The 21,642-nt window shown below is 41.0% G+C and overlaps 1 protein-coding gene across 1 annotated transcript in view; it reads left to right on the top strand.

The window, feature by feature from the left end:
• The window catches only part of DNAH11 (dynein axonemal heavy chain 11), a 307,801-nt gene that overhangs the window by 22,642 nt on the left and 263,517 nt on the right, over nucleotides 1-21,642 (top strand). Inside the window, exons 8-14 of the mRNA XM_087860989.1 lie at nucleotides 978-1,145; nucleotides 11,024-11,140; nucleotides 16,466-16,603; nucleotides 16,911-17,035; nucleotides 17,600-17,795; nucleotides 20,137-20,241; nucleotides 20,392-20,784. Coding sequence (XP_087717115.1) covers nucleotides 978-1,145; nucleotides 11,024-11,140; nucleotides 16,466-16,603; nucleotides 16,911-17,035; nucleotides 17,600-17,795; nucleotides 20,137-20,241; nucleotides 20,392-20,784 — 1,242 coding nt within the window. The remainder of the gene's footprint in view (nucleotides 1-977; nucleotides 1,146-11,023; nucleotides 11,141-16,465; nucleotides 16,604-16,910; nucleotides 17,036-17,599; nucleotides 17,796-20,136; nucleotides 20,242-20,391; nucleotides 20,785-21,642) is intronic.

The raw sequence follows: 21,642 nt of genomic DNA, 5'->3' as shown, positions 1-21,642 counted from the left end.
TACCTTGGTTTTTTGGTGTTTTTTTTTAAACTCATTTGTGATTCTTTTAGTATACTGAGTATAAGTGAGACTCTGTTATGTATTAGTGACCTTTGACTTCTAACTTAATAAGCTCTTGGAAGACCGTTGTAAATGAGCGATCTCTGAACTGTATCCTTTTTTTCCTTCATATGTTTGACCTTGGGATTCTATACCTGGAAAACCCATTTGATGATCTAAATTACCACACTCTCCATTAGTATATATTTATATAAACTATAAAAATATTAAAGCTCTTCATAAAAAAAACATGGAAGTATGTGCTGTGTACGAGTGTGTTTCAGATACTTAAACAATGAATACACACATGTACAAACGTTCACACACGTAGCTGGAGCCGACGGGCTAAGGGGTTTTTTAAACAAGGGGATCTAGTGACAGTGCCTTAGATTCTTTGTAAAGCTCTTTCAAGTGTGGACTTTCTTGTTAAACTAAAATTTGTTGTATTTCATCCAAAATTAGAAATTCATGTTTTGGAAATTCCCATCCCTTACTCAGCCTGAATGCCTCTCAAAATCTGACTGCTAAATGCCTAACTATGGGCGACTGGTCCCCCTTCCTCAACAGTCTTACACCCCCTTTCAGTAGGGGAGGTGGGTCACTGCAAAATGCAGGTGGCTGAAAAGAGGGTTTCTAGATTATTACCTGGGGATTTGATTTCGGATTAGAAGGATGTGAAATTAGGGAATCAGATGTTTAGCTATGGCAAAGTAGGCATTGCCTGTACTACTAGAAAATTCTCAGGAAATATGAAAATGGGAATATGACTTTAAAAACAGCAACTTTATTCATTTAAATCATTTATAATTTTCTGTCATGTAAGTGTCCATTAACTTATTTTTTTTTTTGAATGCTTGAAAGTGTTTTTTCTTTGCAACTTTAAAATGTTCCTGTCCTGTTCAAGATGGTGGAAAGATCTTTACTGTGTTTTTACTAAGGATATATTTGTGACCATATTGGAATTTGAGAAACTGGAAAGACTTGAATTTGGTGGTACCAAAGGAGCGATTTTAAATGGACAAATCGACGAGATGACGGAAGAATTTTTGGAACTGTGTGAAGTTTTTAAACAGAGCACTTATGACCCATCTGATTACAATAATACGGTAATACTGTACCTTTGCATTTTCATTTCATAGAACCGTATAATTTTAAAGCTAGAAAGGATGAAAGGTCATAGTGATAATAGGTACTGTCTGGTACAGTCTCTCTCAGATGAGAGAGGTTAAATGACTTGCCCGAAGTCTCTTATCTACTTAGTGGTAGATCAGGGACTGGCACCTAGTCCTTTGCATTTAAAAGTTGAGAACGCTGACTACGGTTCCTAATGTAACAGTGGACTCAGTCTGGATTTGTTTCTGGCTTATGTGTATTGAAAAGGAACTTTTCACATTAACTCATTTCTGCATGACTATCTGATGTCTCTGTAACTTGTGTGTTTTATCCTTTTCCTGAATCAGTGGATAATTTCTTGGTCTATTTGAACATTTAGTTTCAGTCTATTCACTACGTATATTATTAACATGTATATTGTCTCTTACATATTTTACATATTTTATTGCTTTTTTTGTTTCGTTTTGTTTAGTGTTCTTTGTAGTTTCATCATTTCAGGCTCAAAGAACTAAGGGGAAGCTTTCAGACTTAGGTGCTGGTGTTTTCTGCCCCTCCCGGCACGTTAGCAGCCAGTGAGTTACCTGTGAGCAGCTCTGCCCCTCTAGGATAGGAATAGCTTCATTTCAGTTGTTGGCCAGGAACGGTGAGATTCCAGGTACCAAAAAAAAAAATCACTCTCGTCTTCATTGTTTTATACAGAGTGTGAATTTCTTCATACAGAATGTGAATTTCTTCACTGTTGTGTTGATATTTGGTCAAATAATTGATTCTTTGTAATGCACAAGTGCAGTGAGTCCGCCGTGTTAAGGGCAGGTCAGCAAACTTAATCCTTCTGAACTGTGGTCAGCTTTTGGGAAGTGGAAGTAATGGCAAGAGGACACAGCCATGTGTGTCCTGCTGTTTTGTGCAAGAGTAGGAGGAACCTAGGACCCTGGTGACTAATAGCCTGAGCTCATCTCCAGAGCCCGGTGAGGTCTCTCTCACACTCCGCGGGCATTCAGTGAATCTGGATGGCACAGTACTCTTGCAGGGCCTTGGCTCCGCTCTCCTGAGCAACTTGGCAGAGGAGTGTGAGACCCACCGTGCGTGGGATCCTCAGGTGCATTTGAATAGTGAAGTCTGGATTTCCTCCTGATGAGAAAACCTGGCAGGTTTTCAGAGTGCCAGGGCTGGAGGAGGAGGCGAGGTTTAGCTGATGTCACTACCTTGGCAATGTCAAAGGTCCTGAATCTATCCTCTCTGCGCAAAGCCTGGCACAGTCACAAGGAGGAATACAACATTCAGTTGCTCTTGACGCACATATTTGCTTGGTATTTGTATTTTGGTATTGAGTGTTTTGAAGCCCCATTTATTTCGCGAGTAAAATGGGCAAGGCTTACTCCTTTTTCTTTTTCTTCTTTTTTTAAAGATTTATTTATTTGAGAGAGAGCACACACAAGCAGGGGGAGGGGCAGAGGGAGAGAGAGAGAGAGAGAAAATCTCAAGCAGACTCCCTGCTGAGTGTGAAGCCCAACATGGGCCTCGATCTCACAACTGCAAGATCACGCCGCGGGCCGAAATAAAGAGTGAGACACTCAACTGACTCCCCCCCCCCCTACTTATTTCTGATGTCGGTGTCTAGGTTGAGACATCAGTAACCTGCCCTTGAAGCTTCTCCTTCATCCTCCTCTCTGATTATTTTGCTTTAGAACCTAGAAGCTCCTTGACTTTGGGCCTTAATATTAAAATATTAATTAACTAAAAGTTCATTTAATTGCTTTGCTTACGTTGAAGAGCTTTGCTTTTTTTTTTTTTTTTTTTTTAAGATTTATTTATTTGTCAGAGAAGGAACACAAGCAGGGGGAGTGGAAGGCAGAGGGAGAAGCAGGCTGTCCGCTGAGCAAGGAGCCCAGTGCAGGGCTTGATCCCAGGACCCTGGGCTCAATACTTGAGCTGAAGGCAGACACATAACTAACTGAGCCACCTAGGTGTCCCAAGCTTTGACTTTTTTGAATGTATCCTGGTTATCAGTGTTGCCTCAGAATGTTGCAATGATTATATATTTTTAGCTTAATAAACTTTTTATTTGGTGCTTTTTAGCTGAATTCATTGTATTGATTTTTATGATGAATTCAGTTGGTAATTTTTATGAGACATTTTTCTCAAATTACTTGCAACCTAGTTTATTCATACGGGTATATCCACACGCCCACCCGGTGTCCTTCTCCTCCCACTGCATAAACTTCTGCATGTTCCTTGGTCCCCATTGAATATATGCTAGTGCTAACATAACAGTTGGGTGTATCATGACTTTGGTATAATAATGGTTTAAATATGTTTCAGTAAATTAAATAAATAATTGATAATTTGCTTTTGGATATGCTAGTATTTGTTTCAATCAATCTCAAGCCTATAATCAGGCAAAAGAGGTGTGCCGCTGTGGTCTGTTTACAGGACATAGGGATTTTCTCAGGTGTATCCATAAAAATATTTTGGAGTTTTTCAATTATTTTTGAATGGAAAGATCACTTTGGGTATTTTCTTTGACTTTTCCCTATGGAACTTTTGAGATTTAGCCAATTATGGCGGAGAGACTTGGATTATTTATTTTTTGTTGAAATTGATTTGACATATAACATTGTGTAGACTTAAGGTGTACAACTTGTTAATTTCATACATTTGTGTATTGTAATGTTCTTGTCGTTGTAATAATAATTAGCACCTCTATCACACTACATAATTATGCTTTTTTTTAGTGGTTGGAATCATTATGTTCTAGTCTCTTAGCAAGTTTGATATTAAATGAATGTAGACACAACATTATTGTATTAAAATAACAAACTTGCTAAGAGATTTGCTTTATTGTTTGTATTTAATACCTAGTCAGGTAGCTTTGCTCACGTTTTGAGGTGTTACTTGCTTAGTTATCTGGAGAAATTTAATCGAGGGTGTGGCTGTTCATGAGAGTAACGTCGTGGCTCCACTTAGCCTCTGTTACAAGGAGTCCATTAATACTTACTGATCGATTGCTGGGTGCCAGGTATTGTGCCAAATCTTCACACATTCCTGCTTTATTCTCACTATAACCCTGAGAGTGACGCCCAGGCGGGTGATAACAAGCAAATTGCCTAAGATGACACCATCCCCTGGGAGTGGAACCGGTTCTAGCCCCAAACTCTGAAGCCCAGGCCCAGCACTCTCTCCCCTACGCCGCTCTGACTCTTCAGTATTTGCCTCCCTTGTTGTCTCCTTGTTGCAATGAAGGGAATAAGTTCATCTGGGGAAGGGGGGCTGTGGTTGGAGGAATTGGCCTGAGCACCTGTGCCCCGAGGTGGACTGCTTCAAGATGCAGTGTGTCTTTTCCTTCTAGTCTGTCATTATACCAGAATCTAAAATACATTTTCAAAGTTATTTAGTTAATCTATGCTGGATTGTATTCCAGTTCCTCCAGTTAGTCCTCTGTTCTGTTCTAGTCTACTGAATGATTAATTCTTCTATTACTATATGTAGCATTTTCTAATTTTCGTGATACAAACTTGTTAGCCATCTACAGGATTTTCATATGTCTCACCTTATTTTTTAAGATAAAATTGATTCTTTAAAAACTTGACATTCTTTTGGAAACATAACGTGCAAAAATGTAGTCTCCTTCTTCTAGCCCTGCTTTTTCCTTAATCTTCCATTTTTTCTCCCCAAAGGCATCTACCATTATGAGTTGCTTGCGTGATATTCCAAAGATACTTGGTTCATGCATTAGCAAATCCACGTGTGGATTCTTTTGTGTTCTGCTTTTGCACAGATAGCCTTCTCTACACATCACTTCATATTTTTGTTGCTTTTGTCACTTAATATATTTTGGCAGTCATTTTGTATCTCTACAAAAGCATTGCCTACTTTTTAAACAAATGCGTATTATTCCATTGTATGTACTGTTTACTTTTAAATGTTAAAGTAGTAGATAACATTCTTAAAAGATAAATTTTGGAACTTCTGCTTCTGGGAAGATGAAATAGATATACTTTTCCATATACCTTTAAGTAGGACTAAAGCACTGATTACTTTATATAAAATAAACATAAGACTCTGTCGGATTAAAAGAAGGCAAATTGGCTGGGGACCTTCCTTCTTACCTGAAATTTACCTAGACAGGGAGCTGGATACACTGGCGACCTGGAAACACCAATGGGCACAGACATAAAATCCCCAGTAAAAGCCTGATCTCTCTTAAGAACGGGGCAGCATAGTAACAAAACTTATAGACACAATCTCTCTAGTTCAGCCAAACCCTATAGAAGAAACTATGTCCTACTCCCATTCATGCCAGCAAAGACCAGGTGGGGAGCCTAGACTTAAAACTAGTCTGGGGACGCCTGGGTGGCTCAGTCAGTTAAGTCTCTGCTTCTGGCTTAAGTCATGATTCCAGGGTCTTGGGATCAAGTCCCACATCAGGCTCCCTGCAGAGACTGGAGCTCTGCCTGCCACTCCCCCTGCTTGTTCTTGTTCTCTCTCTCTCTCTCTCTCTCTCTCTGACAAATGAAATATTTTTAAAAAAGTCTCTAACAGGTGCCTCACCCCCCACCCCACTGGGATGGTGCCAGAGATTGGCCAGTTAGCTGTGATTGTTATCCTGGCTGGCCACTAAAGAGCTCACTCTTTGTGGAGTCAGTGGAGACCCCATGGGAATCCTGGACTTTCTTCCTCATCCAGTAGCATCCTTACCCCCCTGGGGTAGTGTCAGAGGAAGCCTACTGGAGAGTCAGAACTTTGACCATGGCCAAGTGGTAACCAAATCGCCTACACTGTGGAATCTGTGAGGACCACATGCAGAACTTGAATGCCAGCTACAGTGAAGAGCTCCCCACACTTAGGTATTAATGGTTGCCAAGTGAGAGCCTGGACTTACATCCCCATCTGCAGTAATGAGGCTGGAGCAGTATCGGAGAAAGTCAGCAAAAACAAGTTTTAAGATCCAATGTCTCATAAGGTAATATGAAAATGTCTAGAGTCAATTGAAAATGACTTATTAAACCAAGAGCCAGGAAGATCTCCTCTGAATGAGAAAGACAACTAATAAATGGCATTGAGATGACAGAGATGTTAGAATTATCTCGCGGGTTTTAAAGAGCCATGCTAAAAATGCTTCAGTAAGTCATTATGAACATAAACAATTTTCAGCAAATAGATATAAACAAATGGGAATTTTAGAACTGAAAAATAGAACAAAATCCGGGGAAGCACGGGGATTAGGGTTCAATGGCAGAATGGAGGGATAAAGAATTCCGGAGCTGGAAGGTAGAGCAGTAGAACCCCCTCAGTCTGAACACTAGGGAGAGCATAGCCTGAGCCTCCGGGGACTGTGAGAGTGGACTAGACCTGGCATTTGTGTCGTCGGACGTGGAGAACGTGGAGAAAGACTGTGAGGCTGAAGGTCTCAAATAACAGCTGAAAACTTTCTGAATTTGGCAAGAGAGATAAGCCTACAGAGTCAAGGGGAAATAAGAACTCAAAGCAGAAAGGTAAATCCAAGGATAAACCCAGAGAATTCTATGCCCAGACACATAATTAAACTTTAGAAAACTGAAGACAAAAAATCTTCAACAAGGAAAAACTTGCCTAAGGAGAAAAACGCTTTGAATGACAGGGAATTTCTAATTAGAAATCATGGGGGCAAGAACGAAATGGCAAAATATTTTTCAAGCCCTGAAAGAAAGAAATCTGTTAACTCAGAATTCCCTACCCAGTGAAAAAGACCCTTCAGGAGTTAAGGAGAGAGCAAAGTCTCAGAAGAACAAAAACTAAGGGAATTTGTCACAGGTAGCCTGACCCTAAAAGAACAGCTGAAGGAAGCTGTCATTACAGAGAGGAAATGATAACACAGGGAATCCTGGGACACCAGAAAGAATAGGGTAAGGAAAAATATGTGTAAAAATAATGGACTTTCCTTGTCCTCTTGCTTTTTCTAAATTGTTTGACAGTGAAAGCAAAAATTAGAATACTGTGGTTTTAAGTGTATCTACTGAAAATATCTAAGACCATTATATTTTAAACAGAAGAGCATAAAGGGATCAAAATGGAGGTAAAGTTTTTCTGTTTTTACCTATTTAAAAATTGTGGTAAGACGTGTTATAGTTTGTGTCCATTTTTAACTGCACGGTTAAATGGCGTTAAGTATATTCACAGTGTTATAAAATCATCAGTATTATCCACTTCTAGAACTTTTTATCATCTCACACGAAAACTCAGTGCCCATTAAATGACAACTCTCCCTTGCCCCCTCTCCTCAGTCTCAGGTGATCTCTGTTCTGCTTTCTGTCTCTGAATGTGTTTATTTTACATATCTCATGTTAGTGGACTGATACAATGTCTTTTGTGTCTGGCTTATTTCACGTAGCATAATGTCTTCAAGATTCATATTATAGCATGTGTCAAAATTTCATTTTTTTTCAAGGCTAGATAATATATATAAATGCTGAAATTCATTTATTGATGAGTACTTGGTTTGTTTCTACCTTTGGCTCTTGTGAATAATGGTGCTATGAACAATAGTATAGAAGTATTTGTTGGAGTCCTTTCTCTTTAGGGTATGTACCTGGGGTTAGAAATGCTTAATTATGGGCTCAGTTGGTTAAGCTCCTGCCTTCAGCTCAGGTCATGATCTCAGGGTCCTTGGATTGACCCCCACATTGGGCTCCATGCTTAATGGGGAGCCTGGTGGAGATTCTCTTTCTCCCTCTCCCTGTGTCCCTCCTCCTCCCCCATGCGCTCTCACTCTATCTCAAGTAAATCTTAAAAAAAAAAACTTGATCATGTGGTAATTTTGTATTTAACTTTTTTTTTTTCTTAAAGGTTTTACTTATTTGAGAGAGAGATCACCCGTGAACACAAGTGGGGATGGGGGGGCAGGAGTAGAGGGAGAGGGAGGAGCGGACTCCCCCTTGAGCAGGGAGCCTGATGCAGGGCTCAATCCTCCTCAATTTGCGTAAAGAACATCTACCAAAAGCCTATAGCACATGATATGTAAAGGGTCTTTCTAAATCCCAAACACGTAGGGTATATTCAGCGGCCCACTCAACGTCTGCGCTTAACTATTTGATAGATGTCTCCAAATAAACTTGCAAAACTGAACCTCTGCCTGTAGCCAAACTACTCTTCCCGGGCTTCTCCGCCTCCCACAAGGGCACACGTGGTGGGCTCCGCGGTGCACAGCCTGGGAGTCATTCACGATCTGGTTCTCTTATGATAAACACCAGGTTCTGTCAGATAAACCCTGAAAACACAGCCAGACCTCCTCTCGGCCTGGAGTGACTGCGTTTGCCCTACTGCGTGCCCAGCCCCTTCCAGGCGCTGTTAGGGTCCATCCTTCCCTCGGCAGCATGAGTGCCTTTTCGGAGCGACGTCAAACCAGCACATTTCACTAGCTAAGACTCGTCAGTAATTTCCCACGTCACTAATAAATTAGGGCACTTTTGCAGTTGTCAGGATGAAGAAGAAAATGTTTACAATGATCCTCGAGCACTGCCAGCATATTGTTGATGCTTTAGTAAGTATTTCTTGAGAAACAGCTCTGTGCTCTAAGAACCCCATGGAGTACTGGCACTGTAACTGAAAACTAGAACTCGTTATACTCCCAGAGCTAATCCAGGGGAGCGTGCAGGTAGGCAGTCACCCTGGGTGCTCGGTGCTAGGGTGTCTAAAGTACAGAGTGCTGGGAGAGCATTTGTGAAGGGCCCCTTGCCAAAGGAGGTGCAAGGAAAGTGAGAAGGTAACTGGAAGATAAATAGAACTGAAAAACAAATAGAAATGAAACAGGTGAAGAGTAGGTAAAAAGAAAGCGATTAGTGGGAAATTGTATCCTGCAGAGAGAGAGGATGTGACAAGGCAGGTGTGGCAGGATCCTAGTGTGTAAACGGGGGAAGGTGCTGGAATAGTCCAGAGCAGTCGGTACAGTCCAGATCACAGACCGTTCTGTAGAGTATGGTAAGACTTTGAGACTTCATCTTAAAAAATAGGGATTATGAATTGGAGAATTAGAAATCAGAGTGACAGGACGCCTGGGTGGCTCAGCTGGTTAAGCATCTGCCTTCGGCTCAGGTGATGTGGGATCGAGCCCCACGTTGGACTCCCTGCTCAGTGGGGAGCCTGCTTCTCCCTCTCTCCCCTGCTCGTGCTCTCTCATTCTCTCCCTCTCCCCCAAATAAATAAAATCTTTTTAAAAATTAGAGTGACATAAGATTTTTATTTTAGAAAGCTTATTTCAATGGCACTTTGAGGAATTATTTGGAGAGACAATAATAGAGACAAAAAAAGTAGTTGGAAAGTGGTGAGTGAAAATCCAGGTAAGTGGCGATGGTGACCTGGACCAGAGGGGGACTTGGAAAGAGGAAGCGTAGTGGATGTGCTCAAGAGGTGGTTAAGAGAAGAAATTGATGGCACTTGACCAGGAGAGAAGGGAGCAAAGGAGATGGCCGAAATTTCTGTTTGGGTATTTTAAAAGAGCTGCTTTATAGAGTAGATGATGAATTGAGATTTGTGCAAGATGGGTTTGAATTATCTGTGGGACCTGATGGGGAGAGGTGTCATTGGCCATTCTGAATTTGGGGTGAACGAGTAAAACAGTTGGAGGGAGAGATAGTTGGGATAGAGATTTGCATTTTCCCCTCGCTGAGATGTTAACTACTAAGTGTTTAAATAATATTGGAGCGTCTTATGTTGTAAGTTTCTTGTTGCCATACCAAGAGGAGGGATAAGTTAGGCTTGTTACGACTTGTTGGGAGGCTGTGTTTACTTTTAAAAAGTCAGTGATGCTTGAATGAAGAGATTGTCTCTCATTCAGACATGGAGACTTCCTCGATGCTAAATATAACATTGTGGTGTATGACACACAGTGTCCCAGAACATCACCATTACATTTTGTTCTCAGGGTGTGTTAGAGTCCACACAAGGGGGCAGTCCTTCGTAGAAACATAGAAAACATCATGGTTGCCAGGCTTTAATTCTGGTTCTGCCAATTAGCAATGGTGTGACTGTGGGCGATGATTTCACTTCTCTGAGTTTGTTTTGTCACCTATAAAATGGAAACAGTATTACCTACATCATGTGTTGTGCAAATTGAGTTAATAATGCAAAGCTTTTAGAACAGAAGACTGAATATTAGCTGATATGACTACGGCTGTTATTGGTAGATGAGGCTTAATTTACAGAGGTGACAGAGGACCTCATCATGTTAAATGTGTGGTGTGCGCTCTGTGGGCTGTTTGACTGGAAAGCCCAGAGTGTGTGTGAATTTCTGGGACTTGTTCACTGACTTGCACTGCCCTGCAGATGATAGTGACTCTCTCATGGCTTCGTTCTTTCGGACTATGAGAGCGGGTGGTTGGTATTAGGGAGAAACGGGGGGTTGGTAACTGCATAGTAACGCACTGGGAAAATGGAAGAGCATTGTGTTTCATCTGTATCACTACCGACCTGTGATTTTACTTCTCACCTGAAGAAATAGTGTTGCTTGGTAGGCTTTCTGCTCCACGAAAAACAAAACTAAAAACTTTCCTATTTAAACTTACACTGAAGGTGTGATGAGAATGGGTTCTTTTTGATTGGGAGAGGGCAGACAGACTGGTGGGTCGGAGCGCTGACGCTGGGGTCTGAGCCGGTGAATAGGACGGGGGAAACGTGGGCTGGCAGCGCTAACGGCTCCGTGTTCCTCTAAGGCTGCCGTTGTGAACAGTTAGTCAGATACAGCTCTTTCTCGGTCTTCCCTGGAATCCTGCTATCAAACACGCGGTGGGAGAGACGGGGCGAGGGAGGGCGAGTGGGGGAGGCATGTCTGCCTCTGCGATGGCTATTTTCACTGTTGGACACTTTCGAGTAAACTATTTCCCTTTGAATCTTACAGGAATTTGAAAGTGATTATGTTGTGTTTAAGACCAAAACTTTGGATTTTGACAGAAGGCTTGGAACGATTCTTTGCGAAGGTTTCTTTAACTGCAACGGTTTAGAAGCTGCATTTAAGGTTAGTTCTGAAGAAGCTATCATTAAAAAAATACTTTACTAATGAATAATTTTGGCTGGGAGGTGAAAGGAGTGGATACGTTCCTTTCTGACCCAGGTAAATGATAAACTAGTCACATTCTGTTTATATTCACCTCACTGAATTAAATTTTACATTACGCATGAATGAATGATGTTTACTGGGGACAAGGTCAGTTTTAGGACTTCGGACTATTGATCTTATCTCAAATTCAGTGTTTTAGCTCTTGTTACCTTGAGAGCGAGTTTGGCATAGCCTCTGAAATCCTGATTCAAAATTAAGCCACCGTGAAAAGTGAAAAATACCTATTAATGCAAGATTTTCTCTCTGCCGTTATTTACATATGTTGGGTTCACCTGCCCACTTTATTACTGTGACTGAAACAAAGAGCAGTTGGTCTAATACATTCCATCAGGCATAAGACCGTTGGTGATCAGACTCACCATTATTTTGTATATAAATAGGGTGCTGCCCAAAAAATGATTCCACCGATAATAAGAGTCCACTTTGAGATGTAAAGACATGAAGAAACGTTGGACAGAGAATTAAAGAAATGCAGTTTGGTATTTATGTATGCCAAGCTGCATAAAAGAAACACATCTTCTTAGCCCTCCCAAATGGACGACTTAGGATGTGGGGAAGAGGGACACCATGTGAAACTTGCTTGTCAAAGCAAGTAAGTTGTAAAATCAGATGACATCCCAAAAGAAGAATAGAGGCTTCTGTTTCCGAAGAAACACCCCTAGGGGATCATGGGCACAATTCATTGAAAGTGGCGGTACAAGACAATAGAAGGGACCCAGACTTTATATGGGATGCTGTTTGATTTTGACCTTCAAATTCACCTGATTGCTCAGGTGGTGGTGGAGGTGAAAGGGTCTTCTGGCCCCAGTCAAGCATTTTAACACAGAGAATTTGCAAGGATCAGGGCCTGGGTGGTTTAGTCAGGGACATGTCCGATTCTTGATGTCAGGTCAGGTCTTGACCGCAGGGTTGTCAGTTCAAGCCCCACATTGGACTCCACACTGGCCATGCAGCCTACAAAAAAATTCATAAGGATCAAATAGTTCTTTTGTTTTGTAAGAGCTGGTAGGTGAGACTGAGATGCCATTGGCCAAAACAAAATATATAGCTTATTATTGTAAAATTAAGCTGCCTGTGATCCCATCTCTCAGAAACTACTTTTTCTTTGGCTACATATGTGTATATGTATCCCTTTGACGAGAGTGACATCAGAGGCTTGACCCTCTTTGGTGAACTTTTTCACTTAGAATTGAATCATAAACATTTTCTTGCTCTTATAACAGAATTCACTATTTTGTAATGGCTCCATAGTGTATCATACTGTTACTGGACCTACTTTGCTTTCATGCTTTTATAAATAACAGGAGGAAAGAATGTAGACTGCTCCCCTTTACAGAGGCTCCTACTTTTTCTAATTCAAGTTTCTCTCCTTCCCATAGCACAGCTGTTGATAGGGATTCTGTTCTAGTACACGCCACTTATTTTTTCTAAACAACTTTATCTTTTTGTCATGTTTTTTGTCTTTAACTTTGCACCTATTTGTATCTTGTCTGTGGAAAAATACAGCGTGGGCCCCTGCCTAGTAGCTGTGCAGGGGTGGGACGTCATCTCACAGTTTGTGTTCTATTTAGATCCCCTTCTTCAGTGTCTTATAAAGCAGACATCTAATAACTGCTTGAGGTTGGGGGGATGGGCTGGTAGTCAGAGCACTGGAATGACTCACGGATGAGGTTTAAACTGCAGGAAAAGTCGTGGTGGAAGAAAAAAATTACAGGATGGCATGTGGAGGAAAAAATGATTTCTACCGTAGGTACAGAATGATGAACTCTGACCACGTGCCATTGGGTCCCAGGGAACAAATATTTGCGGATGGTTCTCTGGAGACCATGATTCATGCCTGCTCTCGGCAAAGACATGACCAGGAAGGGCCCTGGGACCAAACACTATTCTACTGGAATATGAAACTGTAGTTCAAAGCCTATAGTGCTGGCACTTGATAAAAAACAAAGCAGAACACTAATGGATGTTTCACTAAAATTTAGTGTGTCTACATGAAGCGAGACTGATGTCTAGGATGGAGTATCCAGAAAAGTCTTCGGGCAGTAAAATTGAAAGCCGTAAAATTGTGAAGTGTAAGGTGGTTCAGGTAGCAACAGATTTAAAATATCTTGGAAAGAGGCGAACCCAAGAAAAACATAAATAGGTATTACTTGAGGAGTGGCAAAGGCATTATGAAAAGCCATGTTATGGAGTGAAACTGAGGAGTCGAAGAAAAGGTAGACCGTACAAATCTCAAATGGGATGGTCAGGGAACAAAGCCTGTGGTAGGAGTCCATTTTTAATCTTTGGAGGTTGATATGAAGGAAGACGTCCATACTCTTCACAGAATAGGTCCACAGGACCCTTGTTCTCTTCCCAGAGGGTAGTGTTTCTGTGTGATGCTGGATAATTATGACAATGTGTACTACCTAAAAGGTTAAGGCTTTTCTTACTACTATTTTGTGGCTTTACAGCCTCCCCAAAAGAAGATTTTTTCTGTGTCTTTTCTCTTTTGTACTTGGAGTCAAGTCCCACTCAGCCTATCAGGCAGGCAAGATGCGATGCAGCTGGGGAACTTCTGGTATTTCAGTCGTGGTCAGGACATTAAGTGTTTGAAAAGAACACATTGCGAAGTAAATATATTTCCCTGGTGTCGGTGGATTGCACCGTTAAATCTGTGAGTCACTGTTTGCTTTTGATTGTTAACAGGAAACCCAAAGTCAACAAAAGAGTGGTTGAAAGAAGAAAGTTAATAAGCATTTTCCTTGGGAGCAGCTAACCAAGCAGGTTTTAAAATATTTAGCAGTTTCTCTACTGGTTATAATTGATATTCCCCGGGGGGGGGGGGTGGTGACAAATGTGTCTGAACTGATCTCTAAGATATGGTTTGATTTACACTTAGTACATTTTTTGTGTTTTTTTTCAATGAATTTAGTTGATGTAAATAGAGAACGTTCACAATGAAGCTGTTTTTAAAGAAAAGTTTTTTACTTAAATTCCCGTATAATTCATATACAGTGTCACATTAGTTTCAGGTGTATGGTGCAGTGAGTCCACAGTTCTGCACGTTACTCAGTGCTCATCATAAGTGTACCTCTCTGATCCCCGTCACCTGTTTCACCCATCCCCCCACCCACCTCCCCTCTGGTAACCCTCAGTTCTCTATAGTTAAGAGACTGTTTTTTGTTTCTCTTTTTTCCTTTGCTTGTTTCTTAAATTCCACATACGAGTGAAATTGTATGATACTTTTCTTTCTCTGCATGATTTGTTTCTCTCAGCATTATACGCTCTAGAGACATCCATGTAGCAAACAGCAAGACTGTATTCTTTTTTAGGGCTGAGAAATATTCCATTGAGTATACATACACCACTTCATTATCCATTCATCTCTTGATGGGCTCCTTCCATATTTGGCTATTGTAAATAATACTACAGTAAACGTGGGGGTGCATGTATTTTCAAATTAGTGTTTTCATATTCTTTGGGTAAATACCCAGTAGTGCAATTACTGGATCGTACAGTAGTTCTCCCCTTAATCTCGTGACGCACCTCCGTAGTGTTTTCCACAGTGGCTGCACCAGCTTGCATTCCCACCAGCAGTGCACAAGGGTTCCTTTTTTCTCCACATGCTTGGCAACAGCTGGTGTTTAAAGAAAACAAATTTTGAGGAACTCCTATTATTTCCCTAAGAGGAGTAACAAAAGTTTCTTTTTGGCCATGTAGCTAACGAGGCCCAGACCGTGGTGTATGGTTTTCTGCCATCTTGATGATATTTTACTTTGAGGAGTTAGAATTTTTTCTCTTTTTTAAAAGATTTTGTTTATTTGAGAGCGAGAGTGTGCTTGAGAGAGCACAGGCAGGGGGAGGGGCAGGCAGAGGGAGAGGGAGAAGCAGGATGTGGGGCTTGATCCCAGGAACCCAGAATCATGACCTGAGCCAGAAGCTCAGGACGACGGAGCCGTGCAGGTGCACGAAGAGGTATCTTCTTGTAAAGAAATCTCTACATACCAGGCCTAATAACTAACATTGTATGAAGGCCACACACAGCAAGTCGAATAATTTCCAGTGGCACGTTGCTGCAGAGAGCCCGGTGCCGGACTGCCCGGGGTCAACTGCCGACTCTGCTGCTGGCCGTGTCAATCTGGAGACGTTCCTCCCTCTCTCACCTGAAACCTGTAACAGCAATTTAAGGCCGTTAAAATATAGTACCTGGCCCCTTGTCAGCTATCTATGAATACTGCTTATACAGAAATAAGCATTTTAATCACATTATCGTGCTTGCCAAGAAGGCTGCCTCACGCTGGCACACAGGATCCCCACGGGGCAGAAAGTAAGGCGGGAGGCTAATGGGATTCCAAGGTTAGGCTGTGCAGGCGGCTGAGTTTGTGGAAGCTGCTGGGGAAGGGGAGTTTGCCTCTGGGTGGGGGGCATCGACTCAGTGAGGAGAGTTTCAGGACCTTTACTTTTCTGCTCGAGTAATGTGTTCCTTTTTCAGTCCATGTGTTTTGTTTTGTTTGTTTTTTGGTCTCCCTACTCATTGGCTTCCTCTGCTTGCTGGTAGTTCTTGCTCACTCAGAATTTTGCTACCATAGGTTCAGCCTGCCATGCCCTGGTTCTCTTCCTGAGGAGGAGAGAACGTCATTAGTTCAAGGCATCAGTTTGAGGGTAGGACATTCCTGTCAAAGGAACTGTCAGCCTGTGAAGTGGTTGTCCTTGCAACAGGTCACCACTGCTACCCCAGGCCACGGTGTTGGGGTGGCTGGGTATGTGGCGTGGAAGGTGGGCTGCCAAGGACAGGACAGTCACAGTAACTGATCGATTCGGTGTAATTATTAGCGGTGTGACCTGGAGGTCCTCAACGTGGATATTCTACATGGAAAGAGTACATGTGTAGGAGAAGAGAACAAAGAAAGACGGCATTTTGCTTCTGATTTTATATCTGCAAAGCATCTTCTCAAACATTTCCTGGCACCCAGCAGGAAGAATTAGTGTTATCTGTGAGCAGGGATTGCTGACAGATAGTAGTTAATTTCTGACTCCTCTCATTTTCTGCTGAGGAAGGGAGATCACATTTAGTATTTGTTTTATTGGAAACGTGTCTTGGATTTGGAGCTATTTCAGGATTCTTGTAGGGTTCTAGATTTTGCTTTAACTCGAGTCACGTAGGAGGTTTAATGGGGGAAATAACTGAGTATCTGTATTAAAAATCCACAGATCTTAACCTTTTAACTTCGATTTCTACAGCTGTTGACCATATTTGGGAATTTTCTAGAGAAACCAGTTGTCATGGAAATTTTCAGCCCACATTACAGCACACTACTGCACATGTTTAACGCAGAGCTGGATATGTGTAAGCAGTTGTATAACGAGCACGTGGAACACGTAAGTAGGGGGTGAACTCGAGCACATCCCCAGCGTCGTTTTTGTGGGTAATGGCCATCAGCTAGAACTTTATTTAATGATACCTAAGATGAGATAGGGACAGTAAACCTTTTATGCCTCGATTTAATTGGTTTCCTGATGAAGAGCCTGCTTTAGGACCATAACTCTACTAACCAGGTTACTTAACATTTACATGTCATGTCTTTGTGAACTGTGAAACCACTGAAATGAACAAGTGCTTTAAGGTCGGAATGCACTCTGATTAAACATCCCCTTCCTTCCTCTTTGCCAAAATACGATCCTGCAGATTGAACGTGGGGATGTAGTTCTTCACAGGAATATGCCATTTACCGCAGGCAACATCAAATGGGCTAAAGAGGTCTTTGAACGACTTCAGACATTTCGGTCCAACTTGGCATCTCTCCGGTATTTGTAAGTTATTCGGCTTATTTCATGGCAAAATTATCCTAATGAGACAGGCAAGTTTTATAGAGGGCAGTGACCTGTTCATTTTAGCACTTGGGGAGTCATTGCCCTATTTAACACTTTTCCTTGGCTGAGTTCATTGAGAAGGCTTCATCCCCGTGGTTTTAGAATACATTCACTGGGACTTTTCAAACTTCCATGTGTTTCCCTGTCGTAGGTCCTTACATGTTTTCTTCTCACTTTTCCTTTGCACCCATAGTATGTTGGTAGTTTTGAGTTCCTTTCTTAGTAACTAGCACTCTTTTTTTTGCAGATTGCTGTACTTTCCTCGTCTTTGTAGGAATTGGTAACTTTCTGCTATTGACATTGAGTGGAACTCTCTGGAGTGCCATTCATTTCATAATGCTATCTTTTAAGGCAAAGACCATTTGGAAGCATTATTTGGCCTTCCTCATTTCTATTCCTCTTTTTTATTGTGCGTTTTATTATACTTTCTATTATATATTTCCTTGTAAAGTAGTTAAGCTGAAATCTATTATGTAGGAAAGTAGAAAAATCCTATTCCTACAGATTCTTGGAAAGTCCTGATGATGCCCTAGTTTATCAGAAGTATATTGAAATGACTGCCCTGCTAGACCAATTTGAAAATCATATCTATAATGAATGGAAAAGTAACGTGGATGAAATCTGTGAATTCAATTTGAATCAACCTTTGATTAAATTCAGCGCCATAAATGGACTTCTCAGTGTCAACTTTGACCCAAAGGTAGGGGTTTGGTGTTTTTAAGTTGTTTTATAGATGCCATTTTTATTAAAGTATATTCCTGATACTCCCAGTCATTTATATTTAATTTTGGGAGAATGTCAGTCCTATGAGGATTGTAGCTGAAAACAACTTCTAATAGCCCTTTGTTTTAGAGATTTGTTTCCCAAATGCTATACTAATTACTTTTTTTTTTTTGCCTCATTATTTACCACTTCTACCTTTACTGGATAATGAGCTGAGAGGAGGGTGCATTTCATTTTATCTTTGTGTTCTGTGTTTCTAGCATAGTGTTGGGCCCTTGGTAATACTTGATGAACGTTAGCTCAATTGAATGTAATCATTAGTCTTTTATAAGAGATTTCTGGCTTGAATTATATTTGTAGCATATACCAGTGTTTTTAGATAATTAAAATTTTATCATGTGAGATTTGGGGAGTCCACAAAAATGTATGGAATGAGAATATTCTTCAAAGGGACAATAAATTGTAATATGTTGATTAAATTGGTAATTTTTATAAAACAGTTTTCTGAAAAATGTAAAACAGCATGTAAATGCCCCAAATAGTAGGAACAGTTAAATATATCTAGGATGAAAATTACCTTTATGGAATATATCTTCTTTATCCTATGATAAACAACCTAACAGAGAAATTTCATAGATTCTCTGTATAAAGTTTATATTTTCTCAAAATTTCATTACATGTTATGTAATAATGAAAGTATAGAAACTTTAATAGCAATTATATATGTGTCTGTATGTATATATTTATATATAATCTCTGTGTGTGTATCTGATAAATGATATATATGTAGGTACATATATATATTTTAACCTGTCTCCAACTCGGAGAGTTTTGGTAAGGAGGCACAAAATTAACTTTCTTCTCTATTTACATAAAAGAATATGCTTTACAGGAAAGGGCAAACATATGAAAATATCTATTTGTGAGTTGCCATTACAAAAACTATTAGTAAACATTTGGTTAATTTTTTACATAGTGAAGATTATATGCTGTTTTTTAGCGATTGCCCTGTGTCTTTCATGTTAGTTCGAATGTGTGTCTAGATAGGAAGTGAGAAAGTTAGCCTCCCTGGATCTGTTTGTCATAATCTGCACCCAAATTCTCATCTGTTATCCTAAGAGAGTACAAAGAATATCATCATTTAATTATGTTTACAAAACTTAGCACACACACATATAAATATATGATTGAGAGAACTTATGATGCCTTCTACCTCTGATTCCGTAAAATCAACTTAAATTGAATTCCTGAGATGTTGCAGGGATAATTCCTGTGATTTTTTCCTGAAGGGATTCTAAAAACACAAAAAGTATGGTACTAATTTATCTGTGGTATGACAGTCTAAGGAAGTCAACTGGTTTACCTTCTAAACACGTTAGCAGTCTTCTCCTCACAATCTGTGATTTAGAGGTCTAGTCACTTCTGCTACAACATGACCTACACATTCCTAAAAATCACTATGTTATGAAAGATCGCACGATAAAAAGTACAGCGCTTAGGGGGAAAATGGGGGTTAGGGCTCTTGTGCTTAAAAGCTGTCAGCAGTGCAAAATGGGAACCTAGGAAAAACAGCGTTTTATACATTTTTAAATGGCTAAATAATACATAAATACTACAGTAAATATGACACTTCGCCTTGACAAAGACTGAAAGTTAGCTCATGAAAGTGGGTGTTGGACAGGTGATGATTTGTGCGTTACTGTGAAGTGATGGAAGGGGCGCTATCTGCTAGGAGGCAGGAAGTTGTACCCCTGCACGTGAGTGGGCGTGGCTCGCGGTACTGGAGTGACCTGAGGTGCTTGGTGGCTACGGGCATATGAGCATTTTGCACATTTCTAAGCCTTTCAGTTGAGTTGGCTGCAGTTTTTAGCACTTACCTAGTGTTTCTTACTCATGAAATTTCAGATCAGCACAGACAAAATTTATGGTACGCCCACAATGCTAGTCTATCAGTTGTATTGAAACAAATTTATGTTTTCAAAACAAACATTGGGACAGAAAGACAGTCCTGGGAAAAGATGGAGGTCCGTGTACAACCTTCTGTCTCACAGCTCAGTGTGTACATGTTGCTGTCTTTCGCCTGAATTCTTTCTCTGGCGGCGGACCACAGCCATAAATAACATTATTATTTATACTTCTGTATCGTAAGAACGTATGATAATTGCTTTTAAAAACCGTATGAAACAACAGCTTCTTCACCTTGACAATTTGAAAATATTGTAATCATTGGATGAAATTTTAAGTGTTTGGATTTAACACATGTTAAAAGAGAATGTCCTTCTTAAAATACATAATAATCCTTGATTTTGTTTTAATAGCTCATGGCTGTTTTGAGAGAGGTGAAATACCTTTTGATGCTGAAGAAATCCGACATACCGGATTCAGCGTTAGCCATCTTCAAAAAGAGAAACACTATTTTAAAGGTGAGTGTTTGTAGATATTAGGGCGTTTTTTGAACAGAAGGGCTTGGATTGGTCGTTATGACCGTGTAGACCTGTAATACTTCAGTGGCTCTGAGAGAGGCGGCTTTACCACATTTGGCACTTTTTGTTTTGGGACTTCCTTTTGCTCAGTACATCGGAAATCTTGAGCTGCTTGTGCAAGGATATAATAAGTTGAAGCAGACGCTCCTGGAGGTGGAGTACCCTCTGGTGGAAGACGAGCTGAGGGCCTTGGAGGAGCACCTGCAGGCAGCTGTGACGTCGCTGACGTGGCAGGATGACTGCTGGGGGTACATCAAGAGGGTGCGGACAGCCGCGTCTGAGCTGGCACGCAGAGTGGAGCGCACGCAGAGCAACGTGACGGTGATCCAGCAAACCATGAAGTCTTGGGCGGAGTGTACGCTCCTTCCCAGGAGGGAGCCCAGAAGAGAGGCCGTCTTGACTTTGGAGGACAAGGGCGATCTGTTTACTAAAAAATACAAGCTAATTCAAGAAGATGGCCGCAGGATACATAACTTGGTGGAGGTAATGGCTTTTAAGGTTTGGAAATTGCAGGAAGATCTTTTCAATTAGTTGAGAAAAGAGCAGACATCCTCACCCTAATAACGTAGGATTCTTTGACTGGGCCTGAGGGAGCTTTATGTATGGTTTTGTTCAGCATTTAAACTGGAGGAATTGGCATGGCTCGCCTACAATTTCTGCAGCCCTTGCTTGTTTTCATTCCTGAGGGAAGAGATTGGAATGTGAGATATATGGATGAAAGAGAAAGCCTAGAGGTGGGATCCTGTCTTGGTCCTAGCTCCGTGCTCTTTTGGATGCTGTTTATAGCTAGCACGGTTTGTGGAATGCCTCTAGGTACGGGCCAGCTTGCCAGTGTCTCCTCCTGCAAGCCTCTCAACCTCTGAGGACGGACAGTATTCTTCTTCTAACTAATATTTGGGTTTCTAAAAACAGTAACAGGCACTATTCTAGAGTTGTCCATTGCAGAGAAGACAAAATAAAACAAATGAAACAAGGCAGGAAAGGAAAAACAGACACAACCAAACAAAAAGTCCCTTGTCTCTTGGACCTTACATTCTAGTTGAAAAAGGTAGAGTAAATACCCTATACAGAATAGGTCAACTGATCATAGGAGAAACGGTGAAAACTAGAGCAAGTAGGATAGGGACTCATTGGTTTGGGGTGTGTTTTATATGAGGTGGTTTGAAACGCTTCCATACTAAGGTAGCAGTTCTGCAGAGAACTGAAAGAATGAGGCCTGTGGCTATCAGGAGAAGGATGTTCAAGGTAGCAAAAAGTGCAGAAGTTCAAGGAAAGAACACGGTTGCTCTGTCCAAGGCTCAGTTAGAGAGCCAGCGTGCCAGAGCAGAATTTGCGAGGGGA

Source organism: Ursus americanus, chromosome 3 (genome assembly GCF_024610735.1).
Source record: "Ursus americanus isolate L20-20 chromosome 3, mUrsAme1.1.p, whole genome shotgun sequence".
Classification (NCBI taxonomy): Eukaryota; Metazoa; Chordata; class Mammalia; order Carnivora; family Ursidae; genus Ursus; species Ursus americanus.
Note: the sequence above shows the minus strand (reverse complement) of the source record. Positions and strands in the feature narration are given on the sequence as shown.